Source organism: Rosa rugosa, chromosome 3 (genome assembly GCF_958449725.1).
Source record: "Rosa rugosa chromosome 3, drRosRugo1.1, whole genome shotgun sequence".
Lineage (NCBI taxonomy): Eukaryota > Viridiplantae > Streptophyta > Magnoliopsida > Rosales > Rosaceae > Rosa > Rosa rugosa.
In genome coordinates this window covers 26,434,673-26,457,106 of record NC_084822.1, presented here as the reverse complement: position 1 = coordinate 26,457,106, position 22,434 = coordinate 26,434,673, and the positions used below count along the sequence as shown (strand labels likewise).

The following is a 22,434-nucleotide window of genomic DNA, read 5'->3' as shown; positions in this document are numbered from 1 at the left end:
TTCACCATCAACATAACTCCAGAAACTCAAACACTAACCTAGCTCTCCTCCGCCGCCGCCGCGCTGTCGTAAAGCCCTAGTCCGATCAAACCCCGACGAATTGGAAACGGTGACTCAGATCGCGGTGATTGCAATCGCATTATCATATTGGGAAGGAGGGAGGGGGAGAGAGAGAGAGAGAGAGAGAGAGAGAGAGAGAGAGAGAGAGAGAGAGAGAGAGAGAGAGAGAGAGAGAGAGAGAGAGAGAGAGAGAGAGAGAGAGAGAGAGAGAGAGAGATTTTGGTAAGGTCGAGTCCGATGGATAATGATTCAGACGAACTTGGGTAACAGGAGGGGTAGAGAGAGAGAGAACCGTCAGTGGCAGTCTTTGTAATTATTTGTATTTTCAGTGTTAGGTTGTAAAGAAGTGACCTTAATTATCATGAGAACATTTGTAGTGTCTGAATTATAATAAAGCACTTTAAAATGACCTCTTTTATCATTGTCCCTTGATTATTTATTATTTTACATTTCTTTAAGAGAAAGAAAAAATACCAATAGGCAATTGTGGGGTTAGTTAATTATTTAATTTAATATATTCAAAATTTGAAGTGTGAATAGTAAATTGACAGATAAATTGCTTTTATTGCTGCATTGTGTAACTAGTGTGAATAGTAAATTGACAGATAAATTGCTTTTATTGCTGCATTGTGTAACTACTAACTAGAGACAATTGCTAAGTTTAGATGTATAGTTCATTGGCAGTGACCAATTTTGTAGGCAATTGGTAATTGGCCGGTTAATCAGTGCATTTGCTCTTAAGAAATTTAGCAAAAATTTTGGGCCAGGTATCTACTTGACCTGATTATTCAACTCATCCAGAAGTGCATTTGGAAGCTATGAAACTAGTAGTTAAGAAAGATACGAAAAAAGTTATTTATTTCCAGAAGGAATACTATTGTACATTGCAGACCCAAATCCTCCCCAACATGAGAAGCAAAAATTCAAACTCAGCCATATATGTAACAACAGTTCTCTGATAGTACACATCACTGCTATACAAATAATTGAAAACCACCATATATGTAGCAACTGTTCTCTGACAGGATAAACATATCCAATGACCAGCAAGACATGAGAAAATAATGAAGAGCAAAGGCTTAAATGGAAAATATTCAATTCAGTGTTCATGCGAGAAGCGAGAATTATCTGTAGAAGACTGAGCACCAGATCCAACATTGTTTTCTGATGTGAATAAGTTTGGGTACGAGAAGTATGGGTCATCATCCATTGAAGTCAATCTCTGAGGCTGGTGATGAGCTGGCTCGTGTTCAAAAACATTATCGCTGGGAAGCGGGGAATCAAAATCCACTTTAGCCGAGTCCTTAAATGAAAGATTTGATGTCTCTGATCCCCGGCCAGAATCACCATCGGGGATATGATGATCAAAATCCGACTTTTCTTTAGTAGCTGACTGATTAGGAACGTCTTCATGAAATGGGTTTTCACAGCTACTTTCAGATACTTCTTCATTGTTTTTCTTGGTCAGCTCATTTATTCTTACCTGTGCAAGACTAGCTGCTGAGCGAGCTGCTGCTGCCGCACGTTCTGCCGAATCTGCAGCAGCCTGAGCAGCAGCTAACACATCTTGCATATCTACATTGACCTCACTTTTTCTTCTTGAAAGAGAGGGTGGTGGTGGATTCGTTTGTCTCACAGGAAACGCTGCAGAATCTGCAGCAGCTGACACATCTTGCATATCTACATTGACCTCACTTTTTCTTCTTGAAGGAGAGGGTGGTGGTGGATTCGTTTGTCTCACAGGAAACGATTCTGCAGCAGCCTGAGCAGCAGCTGACACATCTTGCATATCTACATTGACCTCACTTTTTCTTCTTGAAAGAGAGGGTGGTGGTGGATTCGTTTGTCTCACAGGAAACGATGCAGACGAAAGAGATGGGGGAGATATAAATGGCAAAAACTGCACATCATCCCCATGACCAACTGAAGCATGAGATTCATGCTTGTCTGCCATTGCTCTTTCTTCTCCAGACTCAAAGGACGGCTCTTTGGATGGATGTCCAATCGCCTCAGAATTTTTTGATAACTCGTGATCAAAATCAGGGTGTGGTGGGGGTGGAAAAGGTGGAGCCATCGCTGGTGCTGAGGGTATACTCTCAGTTGGTCTTAATGATACCTTCGGAGCTTCCGGAAAGTCTAAAACGTCCAAACCATCATCAGAATCAGACTGTTCTTTCTGAGCTTGATCAGGTGCACAGTACAACGTCTCATCATGTTTTTCTTCGGGAAGCGGCAACTTAGACCCGCTGACAAACTGTGTCGGACCATTCTACCAAAGAGATGAGGGATTTAAAGCAGATAAGAGGTAAAAAGAGAAAGGGAAAATAATAAAGTAAAAGCGCGGCCATTCAAAGGAGTACAACTTACCAGCAAATCCTCATGCGGTTTGAAAATTTCAGCTTCAGATGCAGCAGGATCCCAATCCAGTTCATGCTCTTCAGCAATTTCTTTCAAAAGCTTCAGCTTTTTCTCAGCTGAAGGAGCCCGAACAGATAGCAGCTCTATCAACTGCAGTAAAAGTGCAGTGTCACAACCATAAAGTAGAAAACTAAATAAAACAACTACTGTCCTTGCAATTAGTTCACTACAAGATGAATATCAAGAAAAACCAGTATACTAGTAGAAGATCATAAAACCTGGCGACTGACACCACAATCTGGCATTAGCTCTGTTGCAGCTGATACAAATTCTTTCCCATATTTAGATACAAATAGCATTTGAACTTGAAGCAACTCCGGCAGATCAGCGCATCTTGGTGCAGCAAAACACACACTGGATATTGCTTCTTTCAAGTCTAGAGGGCACTCCCTATATCAGATCAAAGTTTAGTTCTTAAATCTCTAAAGATTGGGCGACTAATAAACTGCATGAAACTGCAAAGCCTTAGATGATAAACAAGCAAATCAAGTAGCATAGCCTCCAAAAAGCAACAAAATTTACAGCAACTGAAACCATGGTTAAATCGACCACATGAACCTTGTAAAGCTGTAAAACAGATCAAAAAAGATAAATAAGCTAAGCATCATGCTGATTTAGAGTGTTTGAGACGCTACTTTACAAAGTAACATGGTGTCCGATATAACAGTACCATGCTGATTTATGAAATTCTACTAGCATCCGTGAGGGTATGCCATCTGCATCTCTGTTGCCACAACAGGCTGCAGAAAGTCTAAAACAAATAGCACTTGCCTAATAGGTTCCTCAGATGCTCATTCAAGGATAGCGTCAAAGAATAGTGCAAATGACTATGTAAAACTGAAGATATTGAGTCCTCTGTCCCACAGCCACCAGATTTAAACAACCAGGTAGAGAGCAGAGATGATGCTTTATATTTTGATTGCTGTGGGTGTGTGAGTCAATTGCAATCTTCCAATTACAAGATCCATTTTATTTCAAGAACATGGTGATAGAAAAGGTAATAATACTTTAATTGTAACAATTTGGGAAACAAAACAACAAGCCGAATACAGAAAAAGCTCTGTGTTTGGGTAACCCTCTCAACAACTAAGAGATCCAAAAACCAATCATAAATTCTAAAACTTTAATTATTCTTTTTCTTCTCTACCTGATTTTAAAGCAACAAAAACAAAATATCAATGACAGAATGGAGATAGAAAACATGAAGCGAGAAAGCTAGTTACCAGCATTTCTTCTATTGAATCAACTAGATCAAAACTTTAGGTCTTTTCTCATTTTTTAATGTCCATTACCCAGAGCTCCAAAAAGTAACTATATAACCCTTAATTTCTCCATCCTACTGAAGTCTTGAAAGCTGAAGCACCTACTAGTTAACATCCTTAACAATCTAACATGCTTTTGAGTCTTTCTCTTTATGGACTATCTATTTCCCCGAGATACAAACTAGACAACTTGATTTTTCCAACCCTACTTCTAATTTAGTTTCATTTAAGAAGATAGAAAACAATTTATGGAAAAGTAATTCAGAGTGACAAAGATGAAACTATATACAATTCCTTACGAGAATAGGGACACAAGTTAAAAACTAGAACAGCCATTACAACAAATCCCAAGGTGAACAACCAGCTTTTAAATTCCCAAACGCTGAAGCATTTTTCATTACAAGCAAGCTGATTTGATCAAATGTATGGGCTTTGGCACAGAGATTCTCAAACTTGAATCAAATACTCCATAGTTTTCGGAGAAAGCAAATACCAAGAGTGTTGTTGTAAGCAAATTTTATTTTGTTCCTGTTCTACAGTTAGCAGCCAAGTCTTGGTGATGTTGGAGTGGAGGGCAAGGGGGATGGGCATGGTGCAGTTTTGTTTTATTTATTTATTTATTAATCCACGGGGCTAAATTTGGAAAGTGGTTTAAGATGCTTAGGTATTTGATTGTTTCAATTAGCAGCTCCTTTTTTATAACACACTGTTTGGCTTGCTTTCTCCCGTGTGTTTCTTTCCATTATAGGTATTGAGGGATCTACAGTGCTATTTGTTAGCCATTCAATTGGATGAGTTCACAGAAACCATCTGCTTCAGCAAGTTTGAATGACCTAAGACTGTGCCCTTCAGGTGATATTTAGGGGAAAGAGAAGAACACTTAATAATTTCAAAAGTTCATTTGAGATGTTTGTTTTCAATCACATTTTTTCAACCATTATTTCACTGTTTTTCTATTTTAAATTATGTTACCTTCATGCTTTCAGCAATACATGCCTGCTACTGATTACATTGGATACAACCTAGAAGCCAAGATTACCCACTGACACATATCTGAACTGCTTAAAATTTTAGACAGAATTACAATGCATTAGTTGGTTCATAAGAATAAGTTTCTAAGTCATAAAGGATGACTTACTGCCAAAAAAGAGGATAAATGTATGTACAAGAGATCCACCAAGAGGCAATAAAGGAACAGAAAAGAGGAGCAGCACAAATCACAGAAACGTAACCAACGAAGCCAAAGAAAACATGATTGAAACTAAACTAAACCACCACAGTGCTCCAATTGTAAGGAAAACTGCAAACATGACATCTTTGAAATCTTAAAAGATATTCTTCTTAAATACAACACACAAGCAATTTTCTTCATCATATTTACTAAAACTTCCGAATTAAGATCCAGTATTTACTCATCCCCTTTTCAAATCTAATGATGATATGCACCGAGGTTTTTGAAATTGGCAAACAAACCTAGATCATGCATGAAAACCAATCTAGAGTTGTACTATGATGCCATTCAAGAGGATAACAGAGACAACAGCATGCATTATGCTCCTGCTCTCCAAATCATCTCAGTTTATTTATTTATATCTAAATTGAAAATGTTCCTTCTGCAGAGAGAACTTAAAATAATACATAATTTCAACGCAACTGTTCTCTTACAGAAACACTAAATTAGAGGTCGATCAGATAATGTTTTTAGAAACAATCAGAAATTCGAATCATATACCGAATAATTGAAGCAAAGAGAAACATAGCAGAAAGAATCACAACTTTTAGAGGCTAACCTTTGTGATTCAACTATTGGAAGGCGGACAGAAATAAGCTCAGCATATAGCTCGATGATCTCCTGAGCTGCCATCATATTCTCTTCTCTAATAATATGCTCTACCTGAATTACATATACCAAATAATTACAAACCAAAAACTTAGAACTTGTGTGCAAGTAAATTAACCTCATTACATATTGGGAAAAAGAGAAATTACCCGAATCCGAGCTGTAGCTTCCTGGCCAGTCTCAAGAAGCTTGGCAATGTCACGGCGCATCTGTCTAATCTGAATTTCTCTCCTGTTCCTCAACAACTTTATCCGCGGAATCGTCAATTTCAGCAGAGTTTTGCTACACACACAGAATACAAGTTACATAAAATCACTGTAAAGCCAAACCTTTACATAAATCAGAGTAGATTGGAATTCCCGTGTCCGCAAAATATTCAGATTGTCATATTTGTTGCTAAATAATGGGCATATGTTGATGTTGAAGTTGTTGTAGTGCTAAATTGACACAGCTAAGTTAGGTATCTTCACTTATCGATGAACTTTTCTACTTCCTCAACAGCCCCACAACAATAAAAAAAAAACCAACCCAAGTCTTAGATCTCCAAAAATTCACAAACCCAGAAGGTAGAAACATAAGACAAATCAAAAATCAAAACTATCTGAGAGATGGGAGAGATAACGATACCATTTGGCAGCTTTGAAGCCCTTGTTGAAGAAGGAATCGAGCATCGACATCGTCGCTAAAATTCCCCAAAAGAATCAAAGAGATTTGGGGAGAGAGAGAGAGAGAGAGGGAGGGAGGGAGATTGAAGAGCTTGGTTTGGTTGTGATGTCAGAGGGAGAAGAGAAGGAATGATCAACCTCTGTGACTAACTGGCTACCTGCTACGTAAAGAAGATTATTGGGTGGAGAGTAGAGAAGAGAGGCGACGCGTCGGTAGAGGGTTTCGTTTTCTTAACAGAGAAGGAAGGAGAGTTTGATCCGTGGCTGTCTGTGTTTGCGCGGGTGGTATGTGTGCGCGTGTTTGCTGCTATAGTTTATGGCCCCCGGTCAGTTATTGAGGGGGTGGGCCAAAACGCTGCCTTAACCAGAGAGTTCTTCTACACAACACTGCTGTTTTTGAAATTAAAAAGACAAAAAAGAGAAAACGAAAACAACACAAACTGACAAAAGCAGAACACAAATAATTACAAAAATAGGTAATAGGTAATTGACTTATAAGGACAAAAGTCCTATAAAATTTTCCCACCTGTTAAGGGTCTAAAAACAGTTTCCCCATTGGTATACTAAACCTACGATGCACTGACACGGGTATGAGGTACAGCGTGCGATACGATACGATATGTGGATGCGTTTTTTATCAAATAAAAAAAGAAGAATATGTTTCAGATATGTTTTTTAAAATAATATGCATAGAAAATGATGGAATTGTAATGTAACAAGCAATTAAAAGACATAATATTCAAAGTGGCTTCAAACCATCATACAAAACATAAGTTCAAAGATCAAATTACTTAACACAAAGTTCAAGTAACATAAATAACACTAAGTTCAAGCACAATAAACAGGCTTCTACAACTTCCACAACTTCAATCAACTTCATCCTCATCATCAAAGATTACGCCGGTTCATCAAGAGAGAGGTTGGCTACCTCAAGAATGCCTACATTAACAGTATCCATAGAATCATAATCATCCCCTCTAATATCCCACATCTCTCTACTTTTGTATTGTGGAGTTCTCCTTGATAAAAGTCGAAGATTATTATGCACAAATATCAAAATCTTCGGCTCTTTGTGGTGTAATCCTTTTCCACCTCAAAGAAAGTAGGTGTTCCAATTTCTTTCACAACATGAGGAGGAAGAAGGTTGTCAAGCTTTAAAGCTTACCTTTGGAGATTTGGTGTACTAGATCCATGGACAACTCACCATTTCATTAGTGGCATCTTACATCTATTATTGATAGAATCACTACTTGAAAATTCATCCAAGCATGCCGAAAAATAGGTAAACTTCTCATTCACACTTCATCTTTCCTCTTCATTAGCATAGTATTTCTTAAGACATTCTTTTCTTTCCTTAGAAAACTAACTATCTTGATGTGGAGGAAGACGATTAGGAGCTCAATGAAGATATTCCATGCTATAATATCTACAAGTTCCATATAATAATGAAAAATTAACAATTTGTAGTTGCAAGTAAAAATGTAAAATAAATCTCAAATAAATAGTTCGAATTTACCTTTGATTCAATTAATGAATGTGACATGTAATGAAGATGTGAGGAGCTCTTAGTCCATCTTGCTAGCAAAATCGTGTACACCACATCAGAACATTCTGAGGTCTCTTCCTGTTCCTTGCCCTCTTGTTTATAGATAGCGGCCTTTACTTGCTCAATCATAGTGTCCCACCACTCATAAACCTTGTGAAGACATGGCTCATCCGTATCACTCCTTCTAAGCATCTCATAGATGGGTAATGTGAAGGCTAGGCAAGCATGTAATCAATCTTTCCCCAAGCATCATCATCTAATATCATGTCTTTCACGGCCCTTGCTTTTGCCACATCATCATCTCTATAAGCATCCCATTGATCACTTATCACCATCCGTTCTAGAGCTTGCTTGATCTTCCTAAATCTCTTAAGCTTCACCACAATGGAAGCAAAGCGTGTATTGGCAATAGATAAAATCTTCAAGTGGGAATGTTCATTAAACATAGCCAACCTCATACTATGGTTCATAATAAAATTCTTTATGAACCACACATTCTCAGCAACTTGTGAAATCCAATTACATGCATCATAATAAGCAACCTTATTAGAAGTAATTGAACTTGGTGTACATATGTTCTTCAAAGCAAGGTTAAGTGTATGCAGTCCAAAATATGTGTGGAAATCTAGCATTAATAATAGCTCCAACAGCTTTGCAATTGCTAACATTATCAGTGATTACCTGGACAACATGTTATGGACCAATCTCCAAAATACTCTCAATGAGTAGGTCAGAATTGAAGAACCTGTCTTTGGAATCCCCTTCACAGTTTACTGCTCTAAAAAACATAGGTCCAAATTCATAAGCTTCCATAACATTGATAAGTGGTCTTCTTTGAGAATCGGACCACCTATCTGTACACACACTAATACCATTTTGTTGCCATGAGGGCTTAATCGGTTCCAACATCTTCTCAATGTGCATCATTTCCTTGTGTAGAAGAGTGGTTCTCAAAGCATTATAACCAAGTGGCTGATAACCAGGAATTGGACAAGAAGCAGCCCGATTAGAAGAACGAATATAGTGTGGATTCTTAGCAAAGTTGAATGACAAACCACCGGTATAAAACATTCTTGCTATTTCACCATCCAATTGTTCTCTAGCATTGTTATTGAACGCTTTTTCAAGCGGTGCACTTACTCCCTTCCTCTTCTTTGGAACCTCCACTAATTCATCCATTAAATCTAACCCAAATGTACTTTCACTTGAAGAACCTTCAATGCTTGATGAAGGGAGAGGAACTAATCTAGGCTGTGAGTTCTTTTTACGGACCTCATAAGCTTCTACCAAGGCTTCAAGCTCTCTTTTCTTCTCCTCCGGGATTGATCTATATATTCTAATCCCTTTGCCACTAATCTTGAGAAGATGCAACCTCACTCTATAATGTGATCCACTGAAAGTAGCATTACAAAAATCCACTTGAATGTACAATTGCCTCCTTCACCTTTCTTAGATTGAACAAGGATAGTAACAAATTTCCACAAAGGAGAACCCTTATTATATTCTTCCACACCTTCGCCCTCATTAGTAGAGGAATTTGTTGTTGTTGCATCACTCATCTTCCTGAACAAAAAAGAATCACAATAAAAACGATAACCAATTTATATAACAATTTATAATTGAAACAGATGGTTGTTAACATGGGCATCAATTTTTTTTCTTCAATAATGATTCAAACTAGATATTTAAATCATTAGTTACTTGAATTTTTTTTTTTTTAAATAAATGGTAATTCCATTGATAATAGCGCATGCTAAGAAGGCCATTACATACCCATCCGCTGACACATAACAATGGCCAGACAAGACTTCGTGGAGGAGCCACCGTGGTACATAGGATAGACCAACTATATTTGAACTTATCACTCACATAAAAGCGAGCCTATAAGCTATGAAAAAAACATAGCGAAATAGACAAGCCAAACTACACTCGTTAGACTCCTAATACAAGGAAACATATTGTAATTAGACAAAAGCTAAAAACATAGGTTTGGGCTAAGAGCCTAAACCCTAGCCCAAATTTAGAAGCTAATGGACTAGGGTAGGACCCCAGCCCAACAACTCGAAGCCCAATAGGGTAGTCACCCAGGAGATCCCTTCAGGCCCATCATCTGGTTCAGTCCAAACCAACCATCTGCTCCCATCCCCTTCGTTGTACGTCACAATCCGGCCGAGCTCCGGCTGACCCAAGCCGTTCGACTCGTCTAGTTGCGATCCCCACCGCCACGACATCTCTCCAAGCGATTCAACCGTCTCTAGCCACGCCGCTGACCTGCGTCATCACGGAACAAAAAAACCATCCCTGATCCGGGTCCTCACAGCCCCACGCACAGCCACCTATAGAAACCCATGGTGCCGCTTGTCCAAAAAACTTTTCACGGAGATCAATTTCCGGTTTGTAACACCACGACCACCTCCTCACCACCAGCCCAGCCAAACCTTCTGACAAAACCCGAGAAAAAAACTCCTTCGACAGAGTCCTATGGGAAGTAGAGATTGATCTCCCGTCCGGCAGCAAAACCCAAGACGACGGCGAGGCCGGAGGCCAGCCCGGAAGTCCAGGCGCCGCCGGACGAGAACAAGTTTGCAGAAAACGGAGTTCCCGGTCTTAGGGTTTCTCGTTTATCCCCATCGGGTGTGTTTTGTTCTTCATTAGTTACTTGAAATTGAAACTGAAGTTAGTTAACTTACTCTTTTATTTTATTTTATATTTTATAAAGGGGGCCTAACTAGAAGACTTATTCTCATGCATGTACATATTATTTATAGATGAATAAGAAAACAACATAGAGGACATTAGTGTAGAAGTACAAAAATCCTCATAGAGAACCACCTGAAAAATAATAGAGGTCTTCTCTAACCAATATCCATCAACATAATAAAAACTATTAAGGTGTGCTGATTTATTTGCAACACAATTTACTTCACGATATACATGTTGGAATTGAAAAAAAAAAAAAAAAAAAAAAACAGCTATGTATATACCTTTTACAATCCAACCAATAGAAGAGTAGTCTTCATCCCCCTCACTGAGAGCATAAATCAGCGTGGCATAATCACTCTCAACCTTAACTTCTGTCCAACCCTTGTGGATAGCAATTAAGAACCCAACTCGGATTGCTTCTGCCTCCATATGCAATGCAGATTGTGCATGGTTGAAAGGCCTAGCCGTGGCCGCAACACACCGACCCCAGTCATCGCGCACAACAACTCCCACTCCCCCACGCTTAACATCAACTCTATAGGCACCATCTACATTAATATTCAGCTTTCCTCTCGGTAGACAGCTCCAATTTGAAACCTGTCTTCTTTGATTTTTTTTTCATTTTCTGGCCTCACCTTCTTATAATCATAAAGCAATATACATGCATATTAAGCCATGTAAATTAGGTTGTAGCTGGCCCTATTCCAACAATATTATTCCTTTCATGCCAAATCACCCAAAACTTCATTAAGAAGCTCAAGTGAGCTCCCAATTAGCTCATCAAAAAGAGCTTTAACCCATTCAAACAAAGTGTGAGCCCTATGGTCAACAGACCTTACCTTAAGGGAGCTGTACGTGTAACCAAAATAAGCTAACAGTCGTACAATCTTTGAAGTGGTGCTTCCCATCCTCCATTTGCTCAGAGTAAAACACACATGTTAAGTTTGAGAGCTGCATTTTTCTATACAAGGTAGCCTTTATAGGTAATATTCCTCTCACCAAACACCAAGCATGTATACGTATTTTAGGAGGGACATAAACTCTCTAGAGTTTGTTCCAAAATTTATTAATTACTCCCCCTCCCCTATCAGATGAAGAAGAAGTCTTTTGCTGCAAGTTAGTTGTCACCTTAGCTACGTGGTAGCCGCTCTTCACATTATACCTCCATGTTTGTCATAGTGCCAAATCAAGCGTTGCCAAATCAAGTGATCTACAGTAACTCTCATTCCTAAAGGAATTTGAGTAATAATCTCAACCTCATTTTTAGTAAACAATTCAAACAAGAGCTCCTAAATCCAATACTCATTCTCCATGTCTATTAATTCCACAAACTTTATGTCTTCAGTACCCAGCATGATAGGAGCAAACAACCTAAAGCTATAAGGAAGAGGCATCCAATGATCTGCCCAAACTGATATAGACCCTCCTTCCCCCACTTGATATTAGAGACCCCTTCGAAGAGGCTCCCTCCAATAGATGATACTCCTCCAAGTATAAAAACCACCTTTAGGAAGCGGTGCACCTATGAAGTCCGTATTGGGAAAATAACGAGTCTTAAGAAGCCTAGAACCAAGAGAGTCCGGTATAAGTAAAACCATTCACCCTACTTATCTAGAAGAGCTTGATTGAAAAGGTTCATATTTCTAAACCCCATTCTACCCTCAAACTTAGGATTGCACAACTTATCCCAAGATAACCCGTGTATCTTCTTATCAGTGCTATTCTTCCCTTACTAAAATTTGGCCATCAAACTATGCATTTCTAAACACATATGCCTTAGACGTTCAAAACAACTCATAACATAATTAGGTATGCATTAGGCAACAACTTTGATAAGCACTTCTTTCCTAGCGGTACTAAGCAACTTGTCTCTCCACCCTTGTGTCTTCTTGCGTACTTTCTCACTCAGATAACCAAAACCTTCTTCTTTAGAGTAGCTAATCTCTATTGGAAGGCGAAGATATTTATCATGCTTCTCCACCCTCTGCACTCCCAAAACATCAACCAACTCATCTTGAACATCTTTAGGCACATTGTGGCTGAAAGAGATACAACTTTTTTGAAAGTTAATACGCTGCCATGACAACTTCTGATATTGAATGAGTATGTTTCTTAGAACCATGCACTTATGTAGCTCTGCTTTAAAAAATATGAAAGAATTGTCAGTGAAAAAAAAGCGACTAATAGAAGGTGCATCTGTACAAATGCGTACATCATGTAGGAGTTCCCTTTTCTTCTTGCACAATTAATCTAGAGAGGAACTCCGCACATAATAGGAATAGATAAGGTGAAATAGCATCCTCTTGTCAAAAGCAAAACAATTTTTTTTTTATTATGTTCGACAATGTAACTCCCCACCCCTGATATCAGTGAGATTTAAACTTATGACCTACACGGTGTTAATTACGCTAGCTGACCAATAGGCCACGGCTCACTGACAGCAAAACAAATAATTAAAAAACGGATAATTAACTCATAAGGACAAAAGTCCCTAAAATTTTCCCACCTCTAAACGAAATTACAACATTACCCCATGCCAGTTTCACTTCATTTCGAACTCTCTCGCACCCCCCCCCCCCCCCCCCCCCCCCCCCCCTTTCTAAGAATATAAAAAATGTGAAGCAGCGTTCAAGTGTGATTCTATCAGAGGAACATGTATCCTTTTATGTCATTATGATGATTATTACACTTCAAGTAATGTAGTGCCACCTAGGGGCGGATTCACATAGAGCCCAGATTAGGCACTTGCCTAGACTTGGTTTTTGAGTTTACACTGATTTGGTGTAGGCAAAGTATGTGAAAATGGCAGAAATTGGGCAAAATCTTCATAATTGCCTCAAGAATCTATAGCTTCCCTCTAATTTTCCTCTCTTCCCCTCCTGCCATTGTCTTGCCTTACCTGAAAAAATTTTCTGGCTCCGCCCCTGGTGCCACCATACTCTGCTACACATTCTTCAAAATTTCGGTGTGAAAAGTTTTCTTAGTTTTTGATTAAGGACATTATTTGACATTATTTGCCTTTTAGTTTTGAGGAGTTTGAGGGAATTGAGCTGTTTTTCACATATTTTTTCATCATTTGAATTACCTTATAGAAATACTGTTTAAGCCCATCATCTGAAGTTATCTAAAAGTGGAGTTGAAGCTTCAGAATATGTTAAATTCAATTCAAGGGAGGATTTCTTTAACACGTACTGATTTGTGGACTTTCCAAGCAACTGGCAACTGATGGTTATTTGACACTCACAGCATATTTCATTGATTCTGAATGAAAATTGTATAAAAGATTATTAATTTTTGTCATCTGCCCCATTGCATAAATGATATTGCATTGTTGAGATCCATAACCCCTTAAGGAAGAATGTCTGAGATTTGAGATCCCAACTTTGTGTAAAGTTTGATTTTAACTAAGTTGATTAGAATTAGTTGGAAGAATCCTTCATAATCCATAGACCCCTTATGGAAAAATGAGATTTGTCCTTAGAAATATGATGAAATGCATACAAACTAACGGAGTAGATAACGAAATGTATTAAAATGGATCAGACTTTGAAAGCCAAGTACTATTTTGATATTTTAGAGAATAAATTAATCTTAATTCGGAGTGGCCCAAACGTCATGTACTGTTCTTAATTTTTTTTGTTAAGATATTAGATTTTTTTCATTCATCATTTTGTTGTTTTCTTTCTTTTATGTTCGTTTTTCTACTTCTTTTGATGCCTTTCTTTAAAGGAAAAACCCGTAAAAGAAGAAGAAATTTATAACTCTCTTAAACCTCCTTTTTCTGTTCGTTTCTTTTCTCCCCAGCCAAACTCCCCAGAAAAACAAGTAGCCACCGTGCGCTCCACTGCCTCAACCGCCAAACTGGTAATATCTCCAAATTTTTCCGTCGACTTTGGTTTATATTTTTCGATTAACTTGTGCGGCTGGGTGATTTTCTAGTACTCCTCGATTTGTATCTTGCTCGATAAATATTATGTATTACAAGAACTTTCAAGCGTTTGGCTTCAGTATTTTAGTAGTGAAGCTAAAAAAGTCTTGAATTTTCCCTTCAATTATGTCTCTATTCTATAATCTCTGTACACATGAATTGAAGGGTCTGTCTTTTATTGTTAGATTACAGCTTTCATCAGTTCACTTTAGAAAAGCTAGCACTCTCCAGAAAGAACTCAACCTGATTAATCTCTCTCCTTGTCTCAGTGGGGACCAGAAGAAGTTAGAAGATGAGCAATCCAGGTCATGTTGTTCATGAAGAAGAAGATGATGACCAAGGCGAGGTTTACATTGATGAAGCTGACATCCTTAATGAAGTCAATTTCGATGAGGAAGGTGCATATTTGTTCTCTCTCTCTCTGTTTGTTAAGTTCTCAATCATGTGTTGTTGGCTGCAGATCTTCCTGATGCAGACGACCAAGTTGTTGGTACATCATCGTTTGGCATACAATTCCTTATTTATGATCTTTTTCTTTCGCTTGCTCTCGAGTCAATTTGATTGTTTGGTATTGTACTTTTTTGTTGTTTTCAGATGAGCCTGATGATTCCATGCATACATTTACCGGTCATACGGGTAAGAGTTTGTCTTTCTGTGGTTACTTCCTATTTGTAATGCTCTTTACGTGTTTGTCACAGGCATACTGCATTCTTAGTCATTAGAGTGTTATCAGTAGTGACTTTATAAAAAGCTAGATCAAATTGTTAATTTCAATTGGAAATGTGTTATACACAAAGTTTATAATTATTACTACATAGGGTGGCCACTGCATGCTCTATCCATGTCAGAAGTATGTTTCTTTGGATTTAGAATGTGAGAGAAACAATTGCTCAGGAAAAAAAAAAAGTGAGAGAATAAGTATAGATACATTACAGCGAACAAGCTGTCTACTGGAAAAGTGGATAGATTAAAGATCTCTAAACAACCAGCTACTATAAAAGTCCTACAATTCCTATAGTATGTCAATTATCATTTGAAAACATCTGACTTCTATGATAAGAAAGATTAACCTTAAGAGACAACTGCCTTTCAATCTTCATAAATAAGCAAGAAAGATGTATCCTTAAATTCAAAGGAAGTTGAAATGCATAATCATGGCAAGCATCCTACCCTTATATCTTATTTTATTCCACTATACAGCCATTCACACTAGAACTCCACAAAGGAAAGTGGGAATATGTTTTCTTACCCTCTATATGCATTGATTTTGAAATGTCATGTAGAATGGAGTGTCTCATTTTGTTCTTCCCAGTTGCTTTCTTGTATCTAAGTTGTGGACTTTTCATGTTATTTCATCTCTAAAGCATAATTTTTGTTGCATTATAGAATTGGAAGCGATGTATCTTTGACTTAAGGTTAATGCTTTGCTACGTAACTTAGGCTATGCCATGTCTTGGATTACCTTTTATTTTAGAATTTCAAGTGTAGTATCGTCTTCCTTTTTTTGGACAGGTGAACTTTATACAGTTGTATGCAGTCCGACAGATCCAGTGTTAGTTGCAACAGGGGGTGGAGATGACAGAGGGTTTCTTTGGAAGATTGGACAAGGAGATTGGGCTTCTGAGCTCCAAGGTAGGCGCATGTGAGAAAAGCTACATATGCTATCTACTTTGGTGTCCATACATTACTACATATGTTTGATTTAGTGCTTTTGTCTGGACCCAATTTCACCTTAGAACTCTAGCTCCAGCAGTTGTGGACTATTTATTTATTAAATTCTGTGTTCACTTTTCTTCATTCTAACTTGTTGCGAGTTACTTTGCAGGCCATAAGGATTCTGTTTCTAGTTTAGCATTTAGTACTGATGGACAGTTGCTTGCATCTGGAAGCTTGGATGGAATTATTCAAATTTGGGATATAACATCAGCAAATCTAAAAAGCACTCTTGAAGGTCCTGGAGGGGGCATTGAGGTAAATTCTTAGGCAGTATTTCTTACTGCTGCTGTACTGTAGATTATCTGAAATTTATTCTGGACCATGTGACTTCTCAGTGGGTCAGGTGGCATCCTAGAGGGCATCTGGTCTTGGCTGGTTCGGAGGACTCTACAATTTGGATGTGGAATGGCGACAAAGGTTCCTATCTTCAATTGTTTTCAGGGCATGGTGGTAGCGTGACTTGTGGTGATTTTACCCCCGATGGTATTGGAACTATTCTTCATCTCCAATTCTGGATTTTCCTCACTCGTTGTCATGCATTTCATTTATATAAACTGGTTTAAAATTAGTATTTTTTTTTTTTTGACTATTGTTTTTTAATTTTTTGTCTCTTTTGGTTGTTGCTTAAGGTAAAACAATCTGCACTGGTTCTAATGATGCAAGTTTGAGAATATGGAACCCAAAAAGTGGAGAGAACATTCATGTGGTACAAGGTATGCTTTCAATTTACTTATTAAATTTTCTTTGTTCCTTGAAGTTAAAGTAGTTGACACTGTAGGTAGTATGAATTCAAATCTTAGTTAATTTCCTTGCTTATTGGGAGCTGGAATTGTTGTTAAACTATTGAAAGGCAGCCTAGGTTGATGTGAAGAAGGTTGAACTCTCTACTTACTCTACCTATGACAATTGCTTCATTAAGAAGCTTATTTCGAGAACCCTGATAATTTGATGGAGCAGAAGAACCTCTACAAAATACAAATATGAGAATGGTTCATTTGTTGTTTAGAATAGATCCGAGGAGAAACAAGTATCTGTTTCTGTAGCAATCATTGTGCAAAAGGTTTGAAATTTAGTCAACTTGAAAGTTATATGGGGGAAAATTTTGGTTTTTGTGAGTGTCAATACTGAATCTGGGGTGGAAGGTTACACATCCGTCACCTACCTACAGTTTAGGTGGCCCTCCACCCTTTAACCAAATAAATAATCTCTTGTGATTTTCTTTTAAATTCTCTGTTTTCCTTCTCCTATAGTTCAAATCTTACTTCGTTTTATCAAAATTATCGTTTCCTGCCATTATCTGAGTCATTCCTTATCTTTGTTGAGTTGACTCCTCTGGATAGGAGCATACTTTGTTCTTAATATTGAGAATTTTAACACATTTTGTTTTCTAGGTCACCCTTACCATTCTGCAGGGTTGACATGCTTGGCAATAAGCTCTGATTCAACTCTAGCTGTTACTGGTTCTGAAGATGGCTCTGTCCATATTGTAAATATAACTACTGGAAAGGTATGCTCTTTTTGTTCCTATATTGTTGGAAGGGATTATCGGTTGTTAGTTCCCTGGTTTCACATATTTAAGCATTAGGCCTTTACTTTTTCCCATCAACAGGTTGTTAGTTCCCTGGCTTCACATTCAGATTCAGTAGAATGTATCGGACTTGCACCAAGGTACAATAACCAGTCAGCCTCTCTCTACAATTGAACTTTGCACTAGTGTGTCCAGTTAGTAACTAACTTTATTTCACATAGATCCACCCTTTCCTGTAATATAATGTAATTTCTACTTACATGAACTAGTTCTCTATTGGGTGTTTCAACCTTAATTCGAGATTGTCTGATGCCATCAACTAATGCCTGACAGATCAGGCTTTCTGATACTTGCTTGGAACTTTTAATTTAGTACTGAAAAGTTTCGTCTAATCTTTCTCCGTTTATTCTGAGTTGTGTTGGTTATCACTTATTATTCCAACATCTGCATCTTTACATGAGTCTGTAGGAGAGACTTTTTTTAGGAGAATCTCTTCAAGCTGTGTCTCTTAACTCATTGAGTTCACTGCTATTGTACTCATGCCTTAATAATTGTGTATGTAGTTTCCCTTGGGCTGCAACAGGAGGTATGGATAACAAGCTTATCATCTGGGATTTGCAACATTCGTTGCCCCGTTCTACATGTGACCATGAGGTCTGTGAGAGTTTCATCTCTACATTATCTCAAATGATTATCACCATCTGGTTCTCTTTTTCTTTATCTAATTTATTATGGTCACCAGCTTGTTTGCTTCCATTAAATGTGAACTGTTGGATGTCATACTTCAGATTTTAAATCTCTGCAACTGGTCTAATGAAAGAAATCTTCCTTGTATGGCAGGATGGAGTGACATGCTTGACCTGGCTGGGGGTATCTAGGTACCTAGCAACAGGTTGTGCGGATGGGAAGGTCCGATTATGGGATAGTCTCTCTGGTGATTGTGTAAGAACCTTCAATGGGCATAGTGAACCCATTCAGTCTCTCTCTGTATCTGCCAACAAGGACTTCCTTGTTTCAGTATCTACTGATGGAACCGCCCGAGTTTTTGAGATTGAAGAATATAAGCAAGCAATATACCCTTCATAGTTGGTAACAAGAATGGCCTTGGAGTTATATAGTACTTTTTTGTATAAACAATATGAATTACATGCTTTTCTTATGGTATTTGCAAGATAGTATTTGCCTTTTCTTTTCAGTACTATCTAGGATCTGTATTATAACACCCTACATTATTGTTATAAAATTTGTTCTTTATACCATCCAATCCAAGTGTTTTAACAGTTTCATAGTCTGCTGATCCCGTTTCCACCAATTTTGCTTCAGGTACTGTGGTGCTGAATTCATTAGACGATAGGCAGTTTAGCTAGCCAAAGAAAGAAAAAAAAAGAGTAATAATTAAAGGGTGTAGTATGTATAATTAAGAGCTGCAAATTTGCAACAAAACAAATAGGGACCATCATTTATCTAGTTAGTTTTCGATGAGCAAGAGCTCGTCTCTCTCATTGAGGCTGTTGAGTCTGTCTGTCTTGCTGTGTTAGGCTCGGATGGGTGTTCATGTCTGGGGATACTCTTTCAACAATGTATTGCAGTTGCTTAAAAGATGATGCTCTGGGTTTTTCAGAAATCGTATTGTTGTAGCTATGTTGTTAGTTTGTTCTCTTTGGCCTTGATATGTACAAAAATAAGAAAAAAAATTCAATAGTGCAGCTATGGTTATGTGGTTCGGTACATCAATGACTGATACATCGAGTATATTAGTTCGATTAAGAGGTAGACTGGCTCTATGTATTGTTAGATTAATTTAGAACTACTTTAATTTTGTAACGAACTAAGTCTTCTTAATTTTGATGTCTTGTAGAACTTCATAGTGGAGTTATTTCTTGTCTTTATTACAACTTGCAAGTTGGTGTGATACTGACAGATCAATCTACACAGCAATTTTCATCAGACCAACACTCCAATTTTTGAATACCAAACTTGAATTCCATGATGGAAGGAAAGCCGCACAATTTGTGATAGCTATCATTTTCCAAGTCACAGGTGTAGTGAGCACAATGGGCAACAGGAAATGGATAGAAGAAGCTTATTAAAGTCCCAGGTCTGACCTTCACGTTTACAGCAGAGACCTTATTTATTTTCCAAACATGGATGATTCTAGTAGTGTATGTGTCTGAGCACGTGAACTCCCTCTTTCCCTCGAATCTTAGAGTTGGTTTATTGAAACTTAGAAGCCTTTGAACATAACGCATCAGTTAATGTTCATGCCCCTTCATTCAATGTGTGTACGGGAAGAAGATGTCCCCAGCAAATCTCCATAGTAGTTCATCGTTCTTTAAAGTAATATATAGTTTTTTTTTTTTTTTTTTTTTTCTGTTTTGGAACAAGGACCAGATACAAAGCTAAACTCCTACTAATATCATATCATAAGAGGAAGAAGAAGAAGAAACAGGAAATATCGAGATTAGATGATATTTTTTTTTTTCCTTTGTATATATGGATTTAACCAATCAGGCTCAACCTCTAATATATCGTTATTATAAGACACCGCATCACATTCATTTTGTTTAAACGAAAGGAACTTGTTATTCGGGCAATAAGCCTTTAATCTCCTCCGCAATCACATATTTTCAAAATGAAACAACATATATTCTTTGACATTGACACCTACAGGGAATCCAATTCAAATATTAAAAGGCTAAAACTCCGTCTAGAACAAATTGCGTGTCAAATAAATATCACAAACTTGGATCATGTTGACCACCCCAGTTGAGAGCTCTTCATGGTTTCTAACTCTTGCAACAACTCCATGTAACCGCAACCCATCCGACTCGAATGTAGTGTCGTTGTCATCTTGCTTATTCTACAAGGGAGGCTCTTATACTAGTCTACAAGGGAGGCTAAGGCTCCAAGTGAACGCCCACAGATCGTGATAGAAGATGGTAACAATTCCTGCAGAATGCAGATTAAGTGAGTAAATGTAGACCGAATTAACTTCATAACATAAAACTAATCACTCATTTGGATCGACTCACTACGCAATGTTATCATATCATTTGAATAATTCATAATTAATTTCTCTTCAAAGATTATTATGTAAGAATTCAAACAAATCCGAAATTGTTTAATTCTCCAATTGGCGATCAAACAAAACATTTTTTTTTTTGGCCAATGGACAATTTTTTTATAAAACATTGAAATATCTGTGATATTAGTTAAGCAGCTAAACAACATCGAATTTGCCTTTCGCAATCCGTGTGATGGGCTCAAATAAGTAGTTAGTTTTGTATTAGTTTACTCTAAAAATCCTGCTACTAATAATAAACACATCTATTAACCTACTAATTAGTAGTTAATCATTTATTTGAGTGTTCCAAAGATGAGTTATAAGTGAAGTTCAAAAATGATAATGAACCTCTGATGGTTAAATCATATGTTATGCTTCTGTATAAAATTTTCTCTTTTTTATTTTCATTTTTTTTTTTTTGGGTGAAGGATGGATTGATCATGGTAGTTTTGAAATTACTCTGTTCATCAGAAAATATATTGAATTTGACATGGACTTTATGATGGTTAAAATTAATTGCATACATGACTTGCCATAACGTGTGATACTTGAAATTTGAAAATGGTCGTGGATCATGTGAAGTGCAACAGACAGATCCTAGTTCATTAATGTTGATCAACCCACTCGATTCAAATTTGGGCCTTCTATTTATACCGCACCCCAAGTACTCCTTTTCATTTCTTCTACTTCTCCTCACTGCTACATGCGTATCTAGCTGAGCTCCATATCTAGCTTTTCTTTCCTTCACTATCCTTTGTTATGAAATCTATCTCCAAGCTTTGAGTTTCTCATACTTTAGCTTCGACTCTCTCTCTCCTAGCAAAGCTAGCTAGTTAACCAAAAAAGTAAGAAGAATATGAAGAACTTGTCATCTCTTGTAGTAGGGCACACAAGTTTCCTACTTGTGATTTTCTTCATTCTAATCTTGACAAGCACAAGCCTACGTGTGATGCCTCATCCTTGTATGTCCACTATATGATAATTCTTCAGGAGTATAAGTTCTTGATTCTGCATACATTTATTGTTTTCTTTTACTATCATAATATTATTAATTGTTTTTCTTGTTCTATATCTCAGCAAATCTTCAAAAACAAATTGCCGCTTCTACATACAATAGGGATGACGTCCGGACGTATCTTCAGGTTTGTTCTTGCAGCAATTTTGACAATGCATGCCGTGTCGCTAGCTATATTCATCAAATTTGTCGATAAAATTTGTTCACCAGCTAGACTAAATTAAGTAGATTTAGTAATATTTATTATTGCATGCAATGGGTTTTAATTTATATACATCCACAGAAAGGAGGAAAGAACGAAGTAGGAACAAAGATGGAAATGGAACTATACCCGACCGGAACCGGGTCGAGCTTGCCGGACTGTTCACACGCCTGCGGGCCGTGCTTTCCATGCAAAAGGGTGATGGTGAGCTTCAGTAAGTGCTCCAGTACTTCGGAATCATGCCCGATTGTCTACAGGTGCATTTGCAAAGGCAAATACTACCATGTCCCCGGCCTCTAAATCTAAGTCACTCTACTACTTCTGGGTTTCTTGTCATTTGGTTGTTGGTGGGCTTAATTTGTAGCTTAGGGGAGGAACAGATTAATTTGAAGAGTTTGTAGGGGAAATCGAGTTTGTATATGGCAGAATGATCCAATTTCTTGCTTTTTAATTTTCTTTTTCTTGTCACAGTTGATTAATGAGTGGA

At 37.6% G+C, this 22,434-nt stretch overlaps 3 protein-coding genes across 4 annotated transcripts; 2 read left to right on the top strand and 1 right to left on the bottom strand.

The window, feature by feature from the left end:
• Positions 1-899: 899 nt before the first annotated feature.
• LOC133736259 (uncharacterized) lies at positions 900-6,594 on the bottom strand. 2 transcript variants are annotated; one of them, XM_062163695.1, is made up of 7 exons: positions 6,208-6,594; positions 5,730-5,862; positions 5,531-5,634; positions 2,697-2,868; positions 2,428-2,568; positions 1,751-2,329; positions 900-1,645 (listed from the first exon to the last, which is right to left on the bottom strand). In XM_062163695.1, exons 1-7 carry the CDS (start codon positions 6,255-6,257, stop codon positions 1,160-1,162), a joined length of 1,665 nt encoding a protein of 554 aa, XP_062019679.1. In that variant the 5' UTR covers positions 6,258-6,594; the 3' UTR covers positions 900-1,159. The 2 variants fall into 2 exon arrangements, with proteins under 2 accessions (XP_062019679.1, XP_062019678.1); XM_062163694.1 differs by having other exon boundaries at positions 900-2,329.
• Positions 6,595-14,197: 7,603 nt separating this feature from the next.
• LOC133740422 (uncharacterized) lies at positions 14,198-18,957 on the top strand. Its single transcript, XM_062168375.1, has 12 exons — positions 14,198-14,358; positions 14,692-14,820; positions 14,883-14,912; positions 15,017-15,058; positions 15,935-16,054; positions 16,248-16,393; positions 16,474-16,621; positions 16,768-16,851; positions 17,530-17,645; positions 17,748-17,806; positions 18,230-18,320; positions 18,507-18,957. The coding sequence occupies exons 2-12, from the start codon at positions 14,715-14,717 to the stop codon at positions 18,750-18,752; spliced, it is 1,188 nt and encodes a 395-aa protein (XP_062024359.1). The 5' UTR covers positions 14,198-14,358; positions 14,692-14,714; the 3' UTR covers positions 18,753-18,957.
• Positions 18,958-21,428: 2,471 nt separating this feature from the next.
• On the top strand, positions 21,429-22,434 carry LOC133735693 (protein EPIDERMAL PATTERNING FACTOR 2). Its single transcript, XM_062163127.1, has 3 exons — positions 21,429-21,692; positions 21,808-21,872; positions 22,029-22,434. Exons 1-3 carry the CDS (start codon positions 21,587-21,589, stop codon positions 22,245-22,247), a joined length of 390 nt encoding a protein of 129 aa, XP_062019111.1. The 5' UTR covers positions 21,429-21,586; the 3' UTR covers positions 22,248-22,434.

Bases quoted from the DNA above. Each gene is read 5' to 3' on its own strand.
- LOC133736259 (XM_062163694.1), bottom strand. From the start codon at position 6,257: ATGTCGATGCTCGATTCCTTCTTCAACAAGGGCTTCAAAGCTGCCAAA. The intron at 5,863-6,207 runs GTATCGTTATCT...CTGTGTGTGTAG, and splicing joins GGCTTCAAAGCTGCCAAATG to CAAAACTCTGCTGAAATTGA. The intron at 2,869-5,530 runs GTTAGCCTCTAA...GATCTGATATAG, and splicing joins CCAATAGTTGAATCACAAAG to GGAGTGCCCTCTAGACTTGA.
- LOC133740422 (XM_062168375.1), top strand. From the start codon at position 14,715: ATGAGCAATCCAGGTCATGTTGTTCATGAAGAAGAAGATGATGACCAA. The intron at 16,622-16,767 runs GTATTGGAACTA...TTGTTGCTTAAG, and splicing joins TGGTGATTTTACCCCCGATG to GTAAAACAATCTGCACTGGT. The intron at 18,321-18,506 runs GTCTGTGAGAGT...CTTGTATGGCAG, and splicing joins GTTCTACATGTGACCATGAG to GATGGAGTGACATGCTTGAC.
- LOC133735693 (XM_062163127.1), top strand. From the start codon at position 21,587: ATGAAGAACTTGTCATCTCTTGTAGTAGGGCACACAAGTTTCCTACTT. The intron at 21,693-21,807 runs GTATGTCCACTA...TCTATATCTCAG, and splicing joins ACGTGTGATGCCTCATCCTT to CAAATCTTCAAAAACAAATT. The intron at 21,873-22,028 runs GTTTGTTCTTGC...ATACATCCACAG, and splicing joins ACGTCCGGACGTATCTTCAG to AAAGGAGGAAAGAACGAAGT.